Genomic DNA, 18,896 nt, shown 5'->3' with positions numbered 1-18,896 from the left:
GTGTGCTATACACTATCAAATAGAGGAGGGAATTTTTTTTTTTAATTCAAAAAGGAAGCTTTGGCATAAAGAGACCAAAAAAAAAATTAGTAAATGAAAAATAATCACCCTTCTTTAGGCTTAATATAACTTTAGCCATTTTACAATTGTGTCTAATCTGTTTTATTTTTGTAGTTACTGCTATCAACTACTGTTATTTCTTATGATGCTTTTTGTCTTTCTCACTGACTTAAAAACTGAAGTTTTGCCCATGTTGTTGATACTCATTTCATTCTTTTACATTTATTTCTTGATTTGATATTGCACATACCCATATTTTTTCCCCATAGGTAGTGGGTGATAGAATATTCTGAATCAGGAGAGATGAAGCAAAGTTAGTCAGTTTTTGAATAGAAATACCCTTGTAGGATATATTTTGCAATAACCCTCACTGGTTTTCTCAATCCAAATACCTGGACATTTTCTGTTCTGCAACATGTGACAATATCAAACCAAGCTAGAATAGGTACACTTTTGATTTACCTAGCACAATTCTTTTGCAGCTTAAATCCTTCCTTCCTATAATTCTACCAACTGGCCACTCAAACTCTCTTTGGCAACAACAAGAAACTCTATTTAATAACTACTTAAGCTCTAATTACTGGAGATTTATTTTCCATATTAAGGCCTAACCTGCCTTCTGATAACTTTCACATAATAGTTCTAGATCTTTTCCTCATAATTATACTAAGATCATTAAAGACTATCCCTCTTTTTTTCTCCCCTTTCTTACTGTATTTGTTTTTATGACCTAAACAGTTCTAGTGGCAAATGTTTGTCTATGTTCCTGCCTTTGAATTTTGGATCTAAAAGATTTTTATCATATATTCTTCAGTTTTCAATCTAATGATGTGAAATTATATATTGCTTGGCATAAAATACTTTATATTGTATTTTTAAGGCTAAGTAACAGTAAGCTATCATAAATGTCATTCTTAGTTCTAAATAATGGCTACAAAGCTAGTATATCTTAATTATTTTCTTCCAATTTTTACGTAATTGCTTTAATCTAAAGTTTTATAGCCTATAGAAATAGGATGTAATTTTGGAATTGATCTAGTCTTTTGAGGGTCTTTTTGAGTTTGAGGATCTTCCCAGTGTTGAAAAAAGGGCGCTCATTCACCCTCTCCTCCCACCAGGGATAGTGATTGTAATTTTGGTTGAGAAAACATGGAATATTACTCAGCATTCAAAAAAGATAAACACATGCAATTTGCAGCAACATGGATGGCGCTGGAAGGGATCATGCTCAGCGAAATAAGCCAAAAAGAAAAAGAAAAATACCGGATGGTCTCACTCATAGCAGGAATCTAGAAAACTTAAATAAGGGACCAGGAAAATGAATAACTATAAGAAAGTGAAAATCAAAATCAACAAAAAACTATGAACCAGAGACACTTTTAGGGGGGCAGGGGTGGGAGGGGAGGGATTGGGGCCAGAATGGGGGGGCTGCAATTGTATGGGGAATATAAAAATAAAATTTATTATTTAAAAAAATAAAACATAAAAAAAATAAAATAAAATAAAGATAAATAGTGTAATATAAAAAAAAAACACACCAACTAAAAGCAACTTTGAATTCAAAAGGACTTAACACTATTTACATTTTCAAAAGTTACAGGTGTATTTGAAGCTTACTCACAGATTCATCACCTTGGCATTAACTCTGTTAGCTAGGAACCAGATATCTAATCTAATGCCTTCAAATTATTTAAGGAATAATGAGTGTCAGACATAAAAGACATAGAGCTTATTTGTGGCAGAGCCAGGTAGAGACCCCTGTCACTTGGGTCCCCCTTTATTACCATTTCCCCTGATTAAGAAAATTTTTATTTTGTTAATTGCTTTTAAAATTATCTGGCGTGTTTTCTTTCTAAATAATTTTGTTTTTTTTCTTTTGTTGGATCAGAAAAAGGAGATGTGAAGTCAAAGACTGAAGCTTTGAAGAAAGTAATCATTATGATTCTGAATGGTGAAAAGCTTCCTGGACTTCTGATGACCATCATTCGTTTTGTGCTACCTCTTCAGGATCATACCATCAAAAAATTACTTCTGGTATTTTGGGAAATTGTTCCTAAAACAACTCCAGATGGGAGACTTTTACATGAAATGATCCTCGTATGTGATGCATATAGAAAGGTAAGCCAAAACATAATTATTTCTGAGTATTGCTTTGATTTTAAATAATTGTAAAATTTGTTAAATGCACTATAATTTTTCAAATTAAATCTTGGATGAAATGTAAGTTGTAGGTATTTGGAACTGAAGTTGGAAATCTTTGTTGTTAATAAACAGTGACACGGGATATATGACATTGATGTGGTATGACATCAGTTGCTTTGATCAATAGGAATATGATGGAAATTGATAATCTAGATCTTTTTCTTCAAATCTACTCTGAATTTTTCAATTAGAAAATTGCATTGAAAAATTGGTTTGTTTTTATAAAATGCTGGAATTCAACATTTCATACTTAAACCTTTATAACAGGATCTTCAGCATCCTAATGAATTTATTCGAGGATCTACTCTTCGTTTTCTTTGCAAATTGAAAGAAGCAGAATTGCTTGAACCTTTAATGCCAGCCATCCGTGCTTGTTTGGAGCATCGACACAGCTATGTTAGAAGAAATGCTGTTTTGGCCATTTATACTATCTATAGGTAAATAAAGATATATTCCTTGGCTTAAACTCCTAAGTTATCTTAGAATAATTCTTAGGTAGATGCTTGCAGATTGTAGCCTGCAAATACTTCTATTTGGCCAACACAATATATTTTTCCTTATTATTAATTTGTTAACATTGCAAAGTCAGAAGACCCACTGTGTTCTAGCTTCTCCCTGACAACAAACAGTCTGCTGTAATTAAATAACACTATCCCCTTTAAGCACTCTCCAGTTTCTGACAGTGCCTGTCATTCTCACTTGTATTATTCCAACCTACTTAATTTATTAACTTGCTTAGCTTTGCAGGCTTTGAAGTTTCTGCATTGTTTTAGAATTCTCTTTTTGCGAAAGGCAGATCTTATCTTTTTACCTACAGAGTTCTTGTGGAGGGAATTTTTTTAATAAGGAGGGTTGCAGTTCTCAAGTGATTCTTGTTCCTAGAAAACGTAGTATTTTGGACTTTAAGAACAATTCAAAGAGGGGCCTCCCGGTGGCGCAGTGGTTGAGTACTGGGCTACTGACGCTGCCCGCAGCCTCTGCAGTGCCGGTTCAATCCCGGGCCGCAGGCGAGGGTCCTGCACGGCGCGCAGACCTCTCCTGCCATGCCCGCTGCTCCCCTCAGCAGTGTATTTCATCCGTCTGCCTCTTCAGCTCCCCGCTCTGGCTCTGGTGAATTCTCTCACCCTCCTGCGCTTCTGACTGTACCCAGTGCTTGTATAAATAAATAAATAAATCTTTAAAAAAAAAAGAACAATTCAAAGAACTAGTTAGATGAGGCTAGAATGGGTAGGTTTTTAATCACTGGTGTCAGTCCACTTAAAAATAGAATTCAATTTTGATAAACATCTTTGTACTTTAATAGTTGTTTCTCATATAGTTTCATACTTCTCTTATTCTAATAGAAGATTCTGTTGTCTGTTAGGAAAATGATATTCTGGTTAATAATGTAGAGTTCTTTGAAAGTTATACAGACTACATGAATTTCAGAACTTAATCTACAGTGCAGACTCAAATTAATTACATTTATAATACAGTTGGAAATTTTAACACCATTTGATATTAAGGGATTATTAAAAACATTAAGGTATGATAATGGTGTGATTAGTTTTAAAAGGAGTTCTTAATTTCAGTGAAGCATGATATTATAGAAGAAATAATAAGTATTCTGGTATTTGCTTCAAAATTATATGAGAGGAGAGGGAGTAGACTCGAGTGTAAGTGAAATAAAAATGGCTGTGAACTTATAATTATTGAACTATATAGTTTTTATTAAACTGGCATTTATTATTTTGTATATTACAAATACTTAAAAATTTACAAAATAGGTAAGTAAATAAATAAATGTAATACATGACTCTTAAAATTCAAGGCACTGTTTCTTTTTTCTCTATTAACTCTTTGATGACATTTCAGTACTTTGAGGTTGTCATCCTGAATGTCATTATATCCCTAATGTATATGGAAGATGATTTATTAAAAATATTCAGTTATGGGCCTCCCTGGTGCGCAAGGGGTTAAGCACTGCACTGTGAAGCAACCCACAACCTTTGCAGCATGAGTTCGATCCCCAGCCGGCCAGGGAGAAACCCACATGGCAAGGCAGACCTTTCCTGTCTCACCCACTGCTCCCCTCAGCAGTGTATTTCAATCAGTCTGCCTGTTCTGTTCCTCACTCTATCTCTAGTGGATCCTCTCACCCCCCATATCTCTGGCCTATACCCCAGTTCTTGTATGCATAAATAAATAAATCTTCGAAAAAAATTCAGTTATAAGTAATATGTTAAATCACCTTTTTTGCATTGAACTAACAAACATAATTTCACAATAGATAAAAGTATAATATTGTGATTCCTACCCACATCCTAATTAATTTAAGAGTCTCAAAAAGCAAAATAATTGATAGGATTATAAAGTTTGGTAAAGGTTAATTATAGTATAATCCATAAAGTTACTAAGATAACAAAAGTTTTTTAATTAAAAATGATTGTTACCTGTTTTACTTAAAGGAATTTTGAACATCTTATACCCGATGCACCTGAACTGATACATGATTTTTTGGTGAATGAGAAGGATGCAAGTTGCAAAAGGAATGCATTTATGATGCTAATTCATGCAGATCAGGTGAAGTACTTTTTAAAAAATATTATCACTGTATATTTAATGAGAAAACTGTTACATAGGCCTAGTCATATTTTTAATCAGTAATTTGTTTAGACTACATGTGATTGATATATTTTGATTTATTTTATCAATTTTTAAACTTAATTTCTAGAACATTACAGTTTTTTTCCTCTACCTTTCTCTGAAATTTACATATATATTAGATACGTTGAAAAGTTGGAACTCACTTATTTTTAGTAAACATTAGAGAAGTATTTAATAACAGTTACCATTCAAATTTTTCCCAAATTAAAATTATTATGGCCATATTGTATAGCATTCTATTATGGGGCTTTGATATCCTATTTTTCCTTCTCTTGGTATACATCTAAAATTGGTTAACAAAGAAAACTAGCAGCTTGGTATAGGGTCCACCCTAAGCCATGTCTGAGAAGGTAGGATCACATTCAGTGCAGATTGAAGTTCTTCAGTTTCATAAATGAATGTCAACTCTGGATGTCCAGCTCTGCTGGTGCTTAAAGTGTATGGATTTATTGTTGGTTAACCATGTTTGTGCACTTTGGTGACATCTCATCTTGGGATTTTGCTATCCAGCATTTATTACCAAATGTGGGAAATAGTATGTGTTAATGAAAAATATGGAGTCTATCAATTTCTCTGAAATCCAGATGCTGTCTTTTTTTTCCATCTTTGTAAACAAAATTATAAGGAAGCTCCATAATTGGGCCACAATATTTTGCCCTCTTGTGGAGTTGGTTTTACTGATCATTTCTTCTGTTTTTGTTTTTTGTCATAATCATGAGTAGCTTATAATCATGTTAGAAGGGAAATAATCAGAACTAGTTCAATAAAGTTTTTGATAATTTTACTGTAGAGATAATATTGAAACCACAGTTTTCTTGATCATGATGTTTAGTTTATGGGAATTGATAAGAGATTTTTCTGTTAGGTCTCAGAAATAGCAATACCTATAATCCTACACAGCTGGCTTGTTTTGATTGTATAGATATCATGAATTATGTTACACATAGTAAACATTGGTTTAACTGCTAGAAAATTCAGACCCCAGATTTGTGGCCCATTGCTAGAAAATGTATTTCATGTTATAGATTTATTTGTGAATTCATGTTTTTCCTTTAATTTCTCTTTGCCCTGGTTTTCTCATTTTGTATTTAGTTGTGTGTATTTTTTTAAAGTGACAGAAAGTCTTATTAAATGAGAGGGAGGTTAATAAATATATAATTTTTTAGGATCGAGCTTTGGATTACCTAAGCACTTGTATTGATCAAGTCCAAACATTTGGAGACATTCTTCAGTTGGTTATTGTTGAACTCATTTATAAGGTAAGACTAATCTATCATAGGTAAATGAACTTCAAAAGTTTCTGACAAGGGCCTCCCCCGTGGCGGAGCGGTTGAGCTCTGGGTTGCGAAGCTGCCCGAAACCTCTGCAGCACCGGTTCGATCCCCGGCTGCTCCCTGGCCATGGGAGGAGGGCCCCACATGGTGCGCAGACCTCTCCTGTCGCCCGCTGCTCCCCTCAGCAGTGTACTTTGGTCCTTCTGCCTGCTCTGCTCCCCGCTCTGGCTCTGGTGAATTCTCTCACCCTCCTGCGCTTCTGACTGTACCCAGTGCTTGTATAAATAAATAAAAATAAAAATAAATAGTTTGAAAAAAAAAGTTTATGACAAGATTAAATAGTCTCCTTCTGGGACTCTGCTTGGTTGCTTGCATTTTATGTTTTAATAGTAGAAATATTTTATAGCTGGCCTACTAAAGCCTCTTTTTCCCTTTTTCCTTTGGTTTGTTGTATTTTTCCAAGTACTTATGACCCATTCTAAGCTTCTATAAAGACTTCTAGAGGCCTCCCCGGTGGCGCAGCTGTTGAGCGTTGGGTTGTGAAGCTGCCCGCAGCCTCTGCAGTTCCAGTTCGATCCCCGGCTGCTCCCTTGCCACCGGAGGAGGGTACCACATGGCACGCAGACCTCTCCTGCCGCCCACTGCTCCCCTCAGCAGTGTACTTTGGTCCTTCTGCCTGCTCTGCTCCCCGCTCTGGCTCTGGTGAATTCTCTCACCCTTCCGCACTTCTGACTGTACCCAGTGTTTGTATAAATAAATAAATAAATGATAAATCTTTAAAAAAAAAAAGACTTCTATAAAAACTCATGGCTTGATTCAGTACAGCTGCAAAGATATTATTGTGTACTGATTAGTCACTAAATAGATTATGAATTAGGTTTTGGAATAAAATTCAAGCTCTTTTTTTTTGAGTGCATACTGGACTATGGAAATTTAAAAACTTTTGAAAGTAAGTCTTAAATATCTTTTATGATCCCTGTTTGTAAAGAGAATAAATAGGCTTTAAAATGTTGTTATATTATTTTAGGCCATTGACAGGAGTATAAAACTAAATGAGAGATTTAGATTTTTTAACAGATTACATAATGGTAACTTTTTTTTTTTTTTTTTGAGGTAACAATAGTTCAAAACACTGTATAGGTTCTGAGATAACATTTTCTCACTGCCCAAAACCAAATGTCCAGTCACCATTCACCACCAAGAAATTGATTGCTTCTACTAATTCCCTCCTCCCTCCTTGGCCTCTGGTAACCACCATTCTATTGCCATAGTTTATGGATTTGTTTTTGCTTCATCTATATTCCACAAATGAGTGAAATCATACAGCATTTGTGTAAGTCAGTTGTCTGACTTAGTTAACTTAGCATGTCTTCAGGATCCATCCAAGTTACTGTAAATGGCAAGATTTCATCTTTTTTTTTAATGGGGGAGTAGTATTCCATTGTTTATATAATACTACATTACATCTGATTTTGCTACTGTGATACCATCAAAAATACACATCATGTATGGTACATATACACCATGGAATATTACTCAGCATTCAAAAAAGATAAACACATGCAATTTGCAGCAACATGGATGGCGCTGGAAGGGATCATGCTCAGCGAAATAAGCCAGAAAGAAAAAGAAAAATACCGGATGGTCTCACTCATAGCAGGAATCTAGAAAACTTAAATAAGGGACCAGGAAAATGAATAACTATAAGAAAGAAAATACCAAAATCAACAAATAACTATGAACAAGAGACATTCTATGGGGGGTGGGGGGGCGGGGAAAAATAAGGGGTAAAATAAGGGGTTGTAATTGTATGGGGAATATAAAAATAAAATATAAATTAAAAAATACACATCATGAATAACATATTTAAATAGGATGGTATGAACAAAATATCCAAAATTAACTGATTATAGTTGCTTTGCTTTGCAGAATGAGGTCCCTTTTAACAAAGGGTATGAATCATTTGGAATTGACACTTAAGATAAAATTGGAGGTATAAATACATAGTTCCTTTTAATTCAGTGGTATAGAGATTCTCCAAATTCTCTGCTACTCATTAACTTCTCTGTCTAGTAGTATCTAAGTTATAGTAGTAGGAAATATTAGTCATACTTGAGTAATAGAGAGTTGGCTATTTGCAATTTAGGAAACTCCAACATAAATAATAACTTCAGAAGAAAAAAGTTAAGGAATATTTGCTACACAGATAAAAGACAATTAAGATGCATTTATAGTGGAATAGAAATTTTTTGTTGTCTTCATGATATAAAATTTGATCCCAAATGGTGAGTATTTAAAAGATGTTATCTTGCTTTAAGAACTGGTATTTCTTTCTTATCAGCTATTGAGATTTACACAATCCATCATGTTTCCTTTTTTTTGACATGGCACCCAGAATATAAATTTAGGACCAAAATTTAATATCCTATCATAGTACCCGTATTGATATACTTGGGCAATTTCTTGTTGTCCTTGCTTTTGTTACTTTATTTTTCTATTTCACTTGTGTATGATGTTCATATCTTTTATTATAAGCATTTGAAAACCTTTTGTGAAAGAGTAAAAAATGATTGGATGAGTAAATATCTGAGTACCTATAACAATTTAAAATAAAACTTAATTCTTTCTGAAATAAATGTGGTATCACAGTGTCTGATTCCACATTGATAGGCATCTGCAAATGTCCTTATAAAACTATTTTTAGTTTTCAAATAATTAGCATCCCATACATTGATACCTATTTTAAGAATTTTTATTTGAAATCAAGTATTCCTGAGGTCAGTTGAAAACTTAAGTATTTTCCTTTCCAGGTCTGTCACGCTAACCCATCAGAAAGGGCTCGTTTCATTCGCTGCATCTATAACTTATTACAGTCATCTAGCCCTGCTGTAAAATATGAAGCCGCTGGAACATTAGTGACACTCTCTAGTGCACCCACTGCAATCAAGGTACTGCTTTTTTCCTTTGCTGCCAGTTAGATGATAGATATGCTATCTTATCACTTATAATTTAGCAACATTATATTTCACTCTGTGGTTACATGGCAGTATAAGTGCACATTTAATAAATTTACTTGGTTTTTTAATATACTTAGACCTCCCTTTTGTCAGGTCTTCCTAGTTTTATACGTGTACGTATATAATAAGAGAAAGATACAGAGATATAATACCAGGTTCTGGAGAATGATACTGGTATTTTAAATCTCTCCCCATAATTAATTACATTAAAAATTAGGTCTGGTAAAATGTATTCTTCGTGCTAAATGGTGGATCCTAAAAAGGTCCAGTGAGTATTTTCAATAATGGAATATTATTTTTGTCTTTAGTTTACCATAGCAAGAATGTATGAGGAACTTCAGTATATTCAGAGAATGACTTAGTCTAGAAAGCTGATTGAATGAATAGGAGAATTTAGTTTTATCCATCAAGTCTAAAAAAAAAATGTTGCTTTTTATTGTGAAATAATTTTAGGAAGGTTGCAAAATTGTTGGACAGAGTTCTCATTGCCCTTCACCCAGGTCCCCATGCTATATACATCTTGTGTTACAATTTTATAATTGTCAAAACTGCCAAATTACCATTGGAATAATAGTGTTATTTACAGACTTTATTCAAATTTTATCAGTTTTCCTGTTAATGTCCATTTTTTGTTCCAAGACTCCAAGTTGTCATTGGTTAGTCTCTTCCTAATCTTTGACAGTTCCTTAGACTTTCCTTGTTGTCTCCGACCTTGACACTCTAAAGAGGACTAGTCAGTTTGTAAAATATCCCTCAATTTTGGTTTGTCTCATTTGGGAAGAATGTCACAGAAGTGATATATCCTTCTCAGTCTGTCGTATCCTGAAGTACATTATGTTGATGTATTCTGTCACAGAAGATGTTAACCTTGCTCTGTCAGTTAAGGTGTTATCCGACCAGTTTCTCTACTGCTGGGTTATGATTTTTCCTATTGTAATCAGTAAGTGGGAAGATACTTTGAAAAGTAGCCGACATTTACATTCTTTTAATTTGTGATGCTTCCAGTCTTTTGAAAACTTGAAAAATCCTGAGGTTTGTTACAATTTAAGGAATAAAAGGACACATTTTCCTCTGAGAAAAATGCATAAATTTCTAGTGTAGGCAGTAATAACAGGTGGATTTTCACTTCCCTGGATTTTAAAGTTTTTCCCCATCTCTTCAACTTTTATGTTTAAGATAAATTAATTTCTTCTTAAAATGTATTTCTATTTTTATGTAGGCTGCTGCTCAATGTTACATTGATTTAATTATTAAAGAGAGTGACAACAATGTAAAGCTCATTGTTCTGGATCGATTGATAGAATTAAAAGAGCATCCTGCTCATGAACGAGTGCTGCAGGTAAATATAACCTGAAAGAGGGTCTAAATAAAATATTTTTCAAAATTGAGATAATTTCAATGCCTTGTCATCTTGGTTAACTTAATGCTTAGAAACTGTACATTTTAAGTTTTGGTCAACTAAAGTATAATTTTTGAATCATATAACCTTTTTAGGGTTATTGCCTTTGCCTTTAAAAAATATTTCTAACTTATATTATTACATTTTATCTTTTCTATTTATACTGCTCTTGGTATTCTTTTTTTGTTTTTCTAAGGGATTTTTTGGTATTCTTTAACAATAAATATGCATTTTAATTTGATTGTAGTTTATATTTCTTGGAAAATAATTACACTAACTGATTAAAAATGAAGGCTGATTGGAGTCTAGAAAACTGTTAGCATATTTATATAATCTGAGAATGATGATCATTATAAAACGCCCATGACAACTAAATTCAATGCTGATCTTGGATCAGAACAAGAAATATTTTGCTATAGAAGCTATTATAGGGACAGTTAGTTAAATGTAAAAATTGATTAATTGATGATACTGTTATTAATATTAATTTCTCTGAACCTGACAATTATATTGTGGGTATATAAAAAAATCCTTATTTTTAGGAGGTAGACTAGAACATTTGACTGGAGAGAAAATAAGCAAATGTGGCAAAATATTAACAACTGGTAAATATAAGTGAAGGTTTTGCAGGAGTTCACTCTTGAAATTTATAGAATTTTGCTACTTTTAAAATATTTATCTGCCAATTTTTTTTAAATACGCATCTTTAAAATATTACTTCTTCCTCCAGAGACAAAATAACATCACATTCAGCAAAATTAATAATTCCTTAATGTTATACCAATTCTAGACTCAGATTTTCGCAGTTGTTAAAGATTTATTTATTTATGCATACAAGAGCTAGGGTGTAGGCCAAAGGTGCTAGGGTGCGGGGATGGGGGGCGGTGGAGAGAGGATTCACCAGAGACAGTGGGGAGCAGAACAGGCAGACTATCTGAAATACACTGCTGAGGGGAGCAGCGGCCGAGACAGGAGAGGTCTGCTGCGCCATGTGGTGAGCTCCCTGGCCGGCCAACAATCAAACCTGTGCTGTAGAGGCTACAGACAGCTTCACAGCACTGTGCTCAACCCACTGCGCCACCTAGGAGGCCCACATTCAGCTTGTTTCTTTGGCTTCTATATTTCCTATAAGCTACAAGTTGGATCTACAACTTGATACAGACTCAGAGTAAACATTTTCAGTTAAATGCACCCTATGTGATATTATATACTTCATATTGTATCACATCAAGTGACCCAAAATACTTGTTTTTTCCACCACTAATGATTTTATTATTGATCAAAGAATTAAGAATTGTGACTGATAGATGATTCCATTCTACAGTTGAAATTTTCTTCTTTTTACCAGAAATATTGATGTTAATTCTGGACTTTTTGGATATTTTTCAGGATCTAGTCATGGACATCCTGAGAGTATTAAGCACACCAGATTTAGAAGTACGCAAGAAGACTCTGCAGTTAGCACTGGATCTTGTCTCTTCTAGGAATGTTGAAGAGGTAAAACAACATTCTGGTAGCATTTTGTAAACTGTCAGGCAAATCTTGTTGTAATTCTCACTTATTTTGCTTTGTTCTGTAGCTGGTTATTGTCCTAAAGAAGGAGGTGATTAAAACAAATAATGTGTCTGAGCATGAAGATACTGACAAATACAGACAACTCCTTGTGCGAACATTGCATTCTTGCTCTGTCCGATTTCCAGATATGGCTGCAAATGTTATCCCTGTGGTATGTAACTCTAATGACCTTAATTTTGAAATTCTCTAGAAGAAAATTTTTTTAATTCTGTTATTCAAAAGTTAAATGACGGTATGTAATTACTAAATCTCAGTCTGTTTGTGCACTCTAAGGTTCAGAAAGGTAAGGTCTCTGCCATTTTTCTTACATCCTCATCAAAAAAATAAAAACCATAGTTGTTGCTTGACGCAATATGTGGCTAAAAATATCCTCATCTATTATTACTAGTGATATTTGTTAAAATTACCTAAAGTAAAATTATACTGTGTATAAAGTAAGGCAAGTAAATATTTCTTTCAGATAGTTTCACCTTATAAGTTTAAGGATTCAGTTAGAGGAAAAATTCACACATCTAGAATATTTTATTTTCTGTCACTATCAGATAAATGAGGCATGTTATTGTAATTGGAAATTTTATCTTTAAGCTCTGAATTTTCTCTAAAATAATTTTAGTCATTATCAATAATACATTCAATTTATTTTTAGTAATGAATTTCCAACTTCAGCTTTATAGCAAGTTTTATAATAAACTTAGTTACACATTAACCAGCAAAGAAATTGTAACTGTTTACTGATGGTATTCGTTTCTCAATTTACATTTTGTTATGGATTTGGAAATTATTAATTAACATTTTTTGTAAATTGGATCTCCCTGGTGGTGCAGCGGTTGAACGCTGGGTTGCGAAGCTGCCCGCAGCCTCTGCAGCGCCAGTTCGATCCCCGAATGCTGGGTGAGGGTCCCACATGGCGCGCAGACCTCTCCGGCCGCCCGCTGCTCCCCTCAGCAGTGTATTTCGTCGGTCTGCCTGCTCTGCTCTCCCCTCTGGCTCTGGTGAATTCTCTCGCCCTCCCGCGCTTCTGACTGTACCCAGTGCTTGTATAAATAAATATATAAATCTTTTTTAAAAAAAACATTCTTTGTAAATTAAATTTACATATTAAACTACAATTTTCTTTCTGAAAATTACATAATTGTTAATTTTTTTTTTTTAAGTTAATGGAATTTCTCAGTGACAGTAATGAAGCAGCAGCTGCTGATGTCTTGGAGTTTGTTCGTGAAGCCATTCAACGCTTTGATAACCTGAGGATGCTTATTGTTGAGAAGATGCTAGAAGTCTTTCATGCTATCAAATCTGTCAAGTAAGTTTAAAATACATTTAAATATAAGGTCAAGCAAGAATTTTTATCTTTAAAGGGTCAGTTGATTTAAAAAAACATAGTGGAGAGATGAGTCAAGATAGTCAAGCAAAAACAAGACAAATTAAGTACGACAAAAAGTATCACCTCACCCCCAGCTATGATTAACCTAGTCTGTTGGCAAAAATTTTTGTTTTCTGGAAGTGCCATAGCTAGGTTTCTTTATCCTGATTTCCTCTAAAATATTGTAAATCCAAAGCAATCAAGGAATGTATTTTTTCAAAGGTATCACAGTTTGGATATCATTATTTATATCCCCCTTTAGTATTTATTGAAGAGAAGATTCAAAATGCAACTTAAATCTGACATTGTGTTTCCTTTCAGATAATCTTTGCTAATGAAAATGAAGTATTGCATCCAAATTCTGTTTAATTTAAATCACCTGATGGTTAGACTGTAACAGACTAGTAGAATATCTGCTTAGATAGAAAAGAAAGAGGTGGGAGGGAAGAAGGGGTACCTTTACAAAATTGCTTTATTATCTGAAAAAAATTTTTTTAAAGATTTATTTGTGTATACAAGAACTGGGGTACATGCCAGAGGTGTGGGGGGTGAGAGGATTCACCAGTGACAAAGAGGGGAACTGAACAGGCAGATTGACTGAAATGCAGTACTGAGGAGAGCAGAGGGTGAGACAGGAGAGGTCTGCTGCACCATGTGGGTAGCTCCCTAGCAGGCCAGGGATCAAACTCGTGCTGCAGAGGCTGCAGATAGCTTCCTAATCTGTGCTTGTTAACCCCTTGTGCCACCATGGAGGCCCTGAAAATTGATTATTGATGTTTATGAAACTGAGCAAGATTTGCCTCCTTTGTGAGAAAAAAATATTAAAGTTTTGTTTTTGATAGCCATAATCTCCAACACCATCAGTTTCTAGAATTAATTTTTTCTGAATCAGCTTAATAAAAATCTTAGGAAAAATATGACTAAAGACTTTATTCACTTTTTTAAGAAAATTTATTTTATTTATTTATGCATTCAAGAGCTGGGGTGCAGGCCAGTGGTGCGGGGTGGGGGTGAGAGGATTCACCAGAGAGAGTGAGGAGCAGAACATACAGGTCTACTAAAACAACATTGCTGAGGGGAGCAGCAGGCAAAACCAGAGAGATCTGCTGCGCCATTTGAGTCAGCTCCCTGGCAGGGGATCAAACTCATGCTAAAGTAGCTGCCAATAGCTTCATAGTGCTGAAACTCAACCCCTTGCACCACCAGGGAGGCCCAAGACTTTATTCACTTTAATGTAGTGAGGTGTTACTTTTTTTACTTTATGTGTTTGGGTTTTTGTTACTGACCCTTTGCACTCCCTCCTTGTCCATTATGTCGTTAATGACTACAACTAAAAAATAAATTCCCATCTACATTAAAGTAATACATTTTTATGGTAATAAATAGGCCAAATTTACCTCAATTTTATTTTGAATGGAAGCTAATACTTTCTGTGAAACATGTTGGTTTTTTATATTCACTACTGAGTTTGCCAGTTTTACGTTGTTTCTAGTAATGAAGAATGAAAATACTTACTTCCCTTTTAATCCTTATGATTTCTGGAGAGAATCAAAGAAGGTTGTTATATTATTTTTTCTTAAATTTTCATCCATGTTCACTTAGAACTGCTGAGTCTTGTTTTCTTGCATGAGTTTAAGTTCATAAAAGTCTCTGCTTTGGGATTTTGGTAAAATATGTGTTAGAAAACTGGTGTTCTTGCTCTAGGATTTACCGCGGAGCATTGTGGATTCTGGGAGAATACTGTAGTACCAAGGAAGATATTCAGAGTGTGATGACTGAGGTCCGCAGGTCTCTGGGGGAGGTATGTTTTATTTTGGTAAATCTTACTTTTATATGATGATTTATTTTTGTGCCTTTTATTTAGTAGCATCTGCACTAAAGAACAATGAAAAATGTATTTTCGCTACCCTGATAATTAAACCTTAGAGGTTGTGGGAAATTAGGGGAATCTCCTTTCCCTGCTTTGAACCATGACACCTATTCTTTTATCTGTATTATTTACCCTCCTTAGTAAGATTTTATTTGAATAAAGGTTCTCTGTTTTAAAAAGTGAAAAATACTTGTAAAACCCTGCTTTAGCCAATGTGTTCTGAAAGAAGAATGCAAATAATATTAAAAAACAGGGCTGAATTTACAGTGTTTGTGTATTAAAACTAATAGTTTTTTCTCATCCAAACGACCATAGGATAGAACAGAGAGAACAGTGTTTGTCAGGACACCTAGATTCTAGTCTTGTTTCAGACGATCATTAACTCTGGGACCTTGATATAAGTTCCTTATCATGACTTCACATAGATTTTTCTTCTATAAAATGAAGAAAATGAAATAGATGATTGAAGGCTCTTGAAGCACTTAAATTAGCTGATAGGCTGGTATTGAGGAATAAATACATAATAGTCATTTGTTTGAAAAAAATAGGTAGTCAAGGACTTATTTTGTACAAACAAGTCAAATTTATTTCATTTTAGAAGGATGAGTACTATTTTAGGTTAGTATTTCAAGGAAGGAACGGAGGAAGGGAAATAAGAATTAGCATCTATTTTGTGTTATGCACTGTCCTAAACATTTTCCTATTAAGTAACTTGTATTAAGAGAATTAAGATTTCCATGTAACAGATTAAGAAGTTGAGCCTCAAGTCATTTAATTAACATGCCCAAAACCATATAACTGGTAAGTGGCATTCAATTTCAAAGCCTGTCTTCTTCCCACTATATTATTCTGAGAAGGAAAGAAAATTGAAAGCAGAGTTTCAAGTTCCAAAAATCTCATTGGGAAATACCTTGTCTATTTAAATATGATCATGCTGGCTCTTGACTAAGTTGATGTTTCCAATTGATTTTTAGATCCCAATTGTAGAGTCCGAAATAAAGAAAGAAGCTGGTGAATTAAAACCTGAAGAAGAAATAACTGTGGGGCCAGTTCAGAAATTGGTAACTGAGATGGGTACCTATGCAACTCAGAGTGCCCTTAGCAGTTCTAGACCCACCAAGAAAGAGGAAGAAAGGTAATTTGCAGCACCTGTAGCCTATCAGATATACTTCTTTTATTATTATTTCTGTGTATAGAATAGTCAACTGATTTTTTCTTTACTCATTTGCTTTACTGAACAAAATGGAAATCTTTGCCATTTAAGGTATGTGAAAAGAGAAAGATGTTTTAAATTATTCCCCCAGGAATTGTGTTGATTTTCTACACATCTGAGCCTTCCTCTGCTCCTTTTAGTTGTTTTCACTGAAATAACTGTACTATTGAAACTAAAATTATTTTACTCACATAGAACATGCTAAATAGTGGTAGCTTTGATGATATTTTAGTTTTGTTATCTATTAACATTTGGGAAACATTTTGCAGACTTTCTGATTCTAATTAATGGAATAAAATTTTCCCCCCTTATTTTCCTCTATTTCTGTGGTAGGCATGATGAAAATAGTGCCTAAATGATTTATTTATTTTTTTTATTTTTTTATTTTTTTTATAGAGGCATGCTTTTTTTTTTATTTATTTATTTATTATATTTGTTTGTTTGTTTTGTTTATACATGCACTGGGTACAGTCAGAAGCGCGGGAGGGTGAGAGAATTCACCAGAGCCAGAGTGGGGAGCAGAGCAGGCAGAAGGACCGAGGTACACTGCTGAGGGGAGCAGCGGGTGGCAGGAGAGGTCTGCGCACCATGTGGGATCCTCCGCCGGTGGCTGGGGAGCAGCCGGGGATCGAACCGGCGCCGCAGAGGCCGCGGGCAGCTTTGCAACCCAGCGCTCAACCGCTGCGCCACCGGGGAGGCCCCTGCCTAAATGATTTAAAACATCTTTTAATGATAGCTTACTGTGGTGATATTTGCTAATAAGTAGTTTGTCTCATTCAATCTGACAACGGCCCTTTGAAATAACATGTACTACAATTCCCATTTTACTGAAGAGGAATTTGAGGCTTAGCGAGTTTTGTAACTTATCAAGGTGTCACAACAAATAAATAGATGAACTGGGATTTGAATGTAGACATTGACTGTAGTACTTATACTCTTAACCATTTTCTCTTCCATATTCAGTTGGCTCTTGCATCATTTAGAGATGTTTTAAAGCCATGTATTCTTTGTCTTTCATTCTGAGAGCTAAAGAGAGAGCTAATTGAAGTCCGTATCATTGAAGAGTAACTGTGAGAGTGTTGAATGGACTTATTTGAAACATTTTTATAAAAACTTCATGCTGCTTAAGAAATTGGTGGATTTCATTTTCCTTCTTTTATTTGCAGACCTCCTCTGAGAGGATTTCTTCTGGATGGAGATTTCTTTGTTGCTGCCTCCCTTGCTACAACCCTGACCAAAATTGCCTTGCGCTATGTGGCTTTGGTTCAGGAAAAGAAAAAGCAAAATGTAAGCTAATGTATTTTACATTTACCCAACAGATGAAGATTGGGTGCCTACTATATGTACTGAACAATGGAACACAAAAGTGAATGCTAAAGTTCCTTTCACGAAACAGCTTTTTTTTTTTTTGCATTTTTCCTTCATGGTAAAATAGACATAACATAAAATTTATCATTTATCATTAATCATTTAAAAGTGTCCAGTTCAGGGCCTCCGCGGTGGCACAAGGGGTTAAGTCACAACCTATGAAGCTATTTGAAACCACTGCCACATGAGTTCGATCCCCATCGGCCAGGGAGCAACCCACATGGTGTAGCAGACTTCTCCTGCCTCGCCCTCTGCTCCCCTCAGCAGTGTATTTCAGTAGATCTGCCTGTTGTGTTTCCCACTCTGTCTCTGGTGAATCCTCTCACAATCCTGTGGCCTGTACCCCAGTTCTTGTATCCATAAATAAATAAATCTTTAAATAAATAAATAAATAAAAATGTCCAGTTCAGTGGCATTAAGTGCATTTACATTATTGTCTAAACATACAAAAGCATATCTCCGTTGCTTTTTCATTATCCCAAGCTGAACCTATACACAGTAATGCCCTAATTCACCCTCCTTGGCAGCTACCATTCCACTTTCTTCCTCTACAAATTTGTCTATTCTAGGTGCTTCATAAAAATGAGAACATTCTATTTGTCTTTTTATTACTGGTTTATTTGACTTAGCGTAATGTCTTCAAGGTTCATTTATATGATAGAAAGTGTCAGAATTTCTTTCCTTTTTAAGGCTGAATAATATTCTGATGTTTTTGTTTACACTTTGTAAATTTTTTTAAAGATATTTTTATGAGAAAATGTCTTATATTTACCATCGATGGTACTTTTCATTCCTTTGTGCAAGTTCAGCTTTCCATCTTTTATTACTGCCTAAAGAATTTGTATTCTTACAAAGATCTGCGTTCTCATAATGAAGTCTGCATGTGATGAATTCTCTCAGCTTTCATTTGCC

General features: G+C 34.6%; 1 protein-coding gene across 1 annotated transcript in view; it reads left to right on the top strand.

Annotated features, from left to right (window-relative positions):
* COPB1 (COPI coat complex subunit beta 1) overlaps positions 1–18,896 on the top strand; it is a gene marked incomplete at its 3' end in the record, with an annotated part of 30,833 nt that overhangs the window by 2,048 nt on the left and 9,889 nt on the right. Inside the window, exons 2-13 of the mRNA XM_084253163.1 lie at positions 1,949–2,178; positions 2,530–2,699; positions 4,710–4,824; positions 6,075–6,167; positions 8,993–9,130; positions 10,419–10,538; positions 11,988–12,095; positions 12,178–12,324; positions 13,328–13,473; positions 15,238–15,334; positions 16,378–16,538; positions 17,783–17,903. Coding sequence (XP_084109289.1) covers positions 1,949–2,178; positions 2,530–2,699; positions 4,710–4,824; positions 6,075–6,167; positions 8,993–9,130; positions 10,419–10,538; positions 11,988–12,095; positions 12,178–12,324; positions 13,328–13,473; positions 15,238–15,334; positions 16,378–16,538; positions 17,783–17,903 — 1,646 coding nt within the window. The remainder of the gene's footprint in view (positions 1–1,948; positions 2,179–2,529; positions 2,700–4,709; positions 4,825–6,074; positions 6,168–8,992; positions 9,131–10,418; positions 10,539–11,987; positions 12,096–12,177; positions 12,325–13,327; positions 13,474–15,237; positions 15,335–16,377; positions 16,539–17,782; positions 17,904–18,896) is intronic.

Source organism: Talpa europaea (assembly GCF_964194135.1).
Source record: "Talpa europaea genome assembly, chromosome: 1".
In the NCBI taxonomy this organism is placed as follows: Eukaryota; Metazoa; Chordata; class Mammalia; order Eulipotyphla; family Talpidae; genus Talpa; species Talpa europaea.
This window is presented reverse-complemented; position numbering and strand designations above follow the sequence as displayed.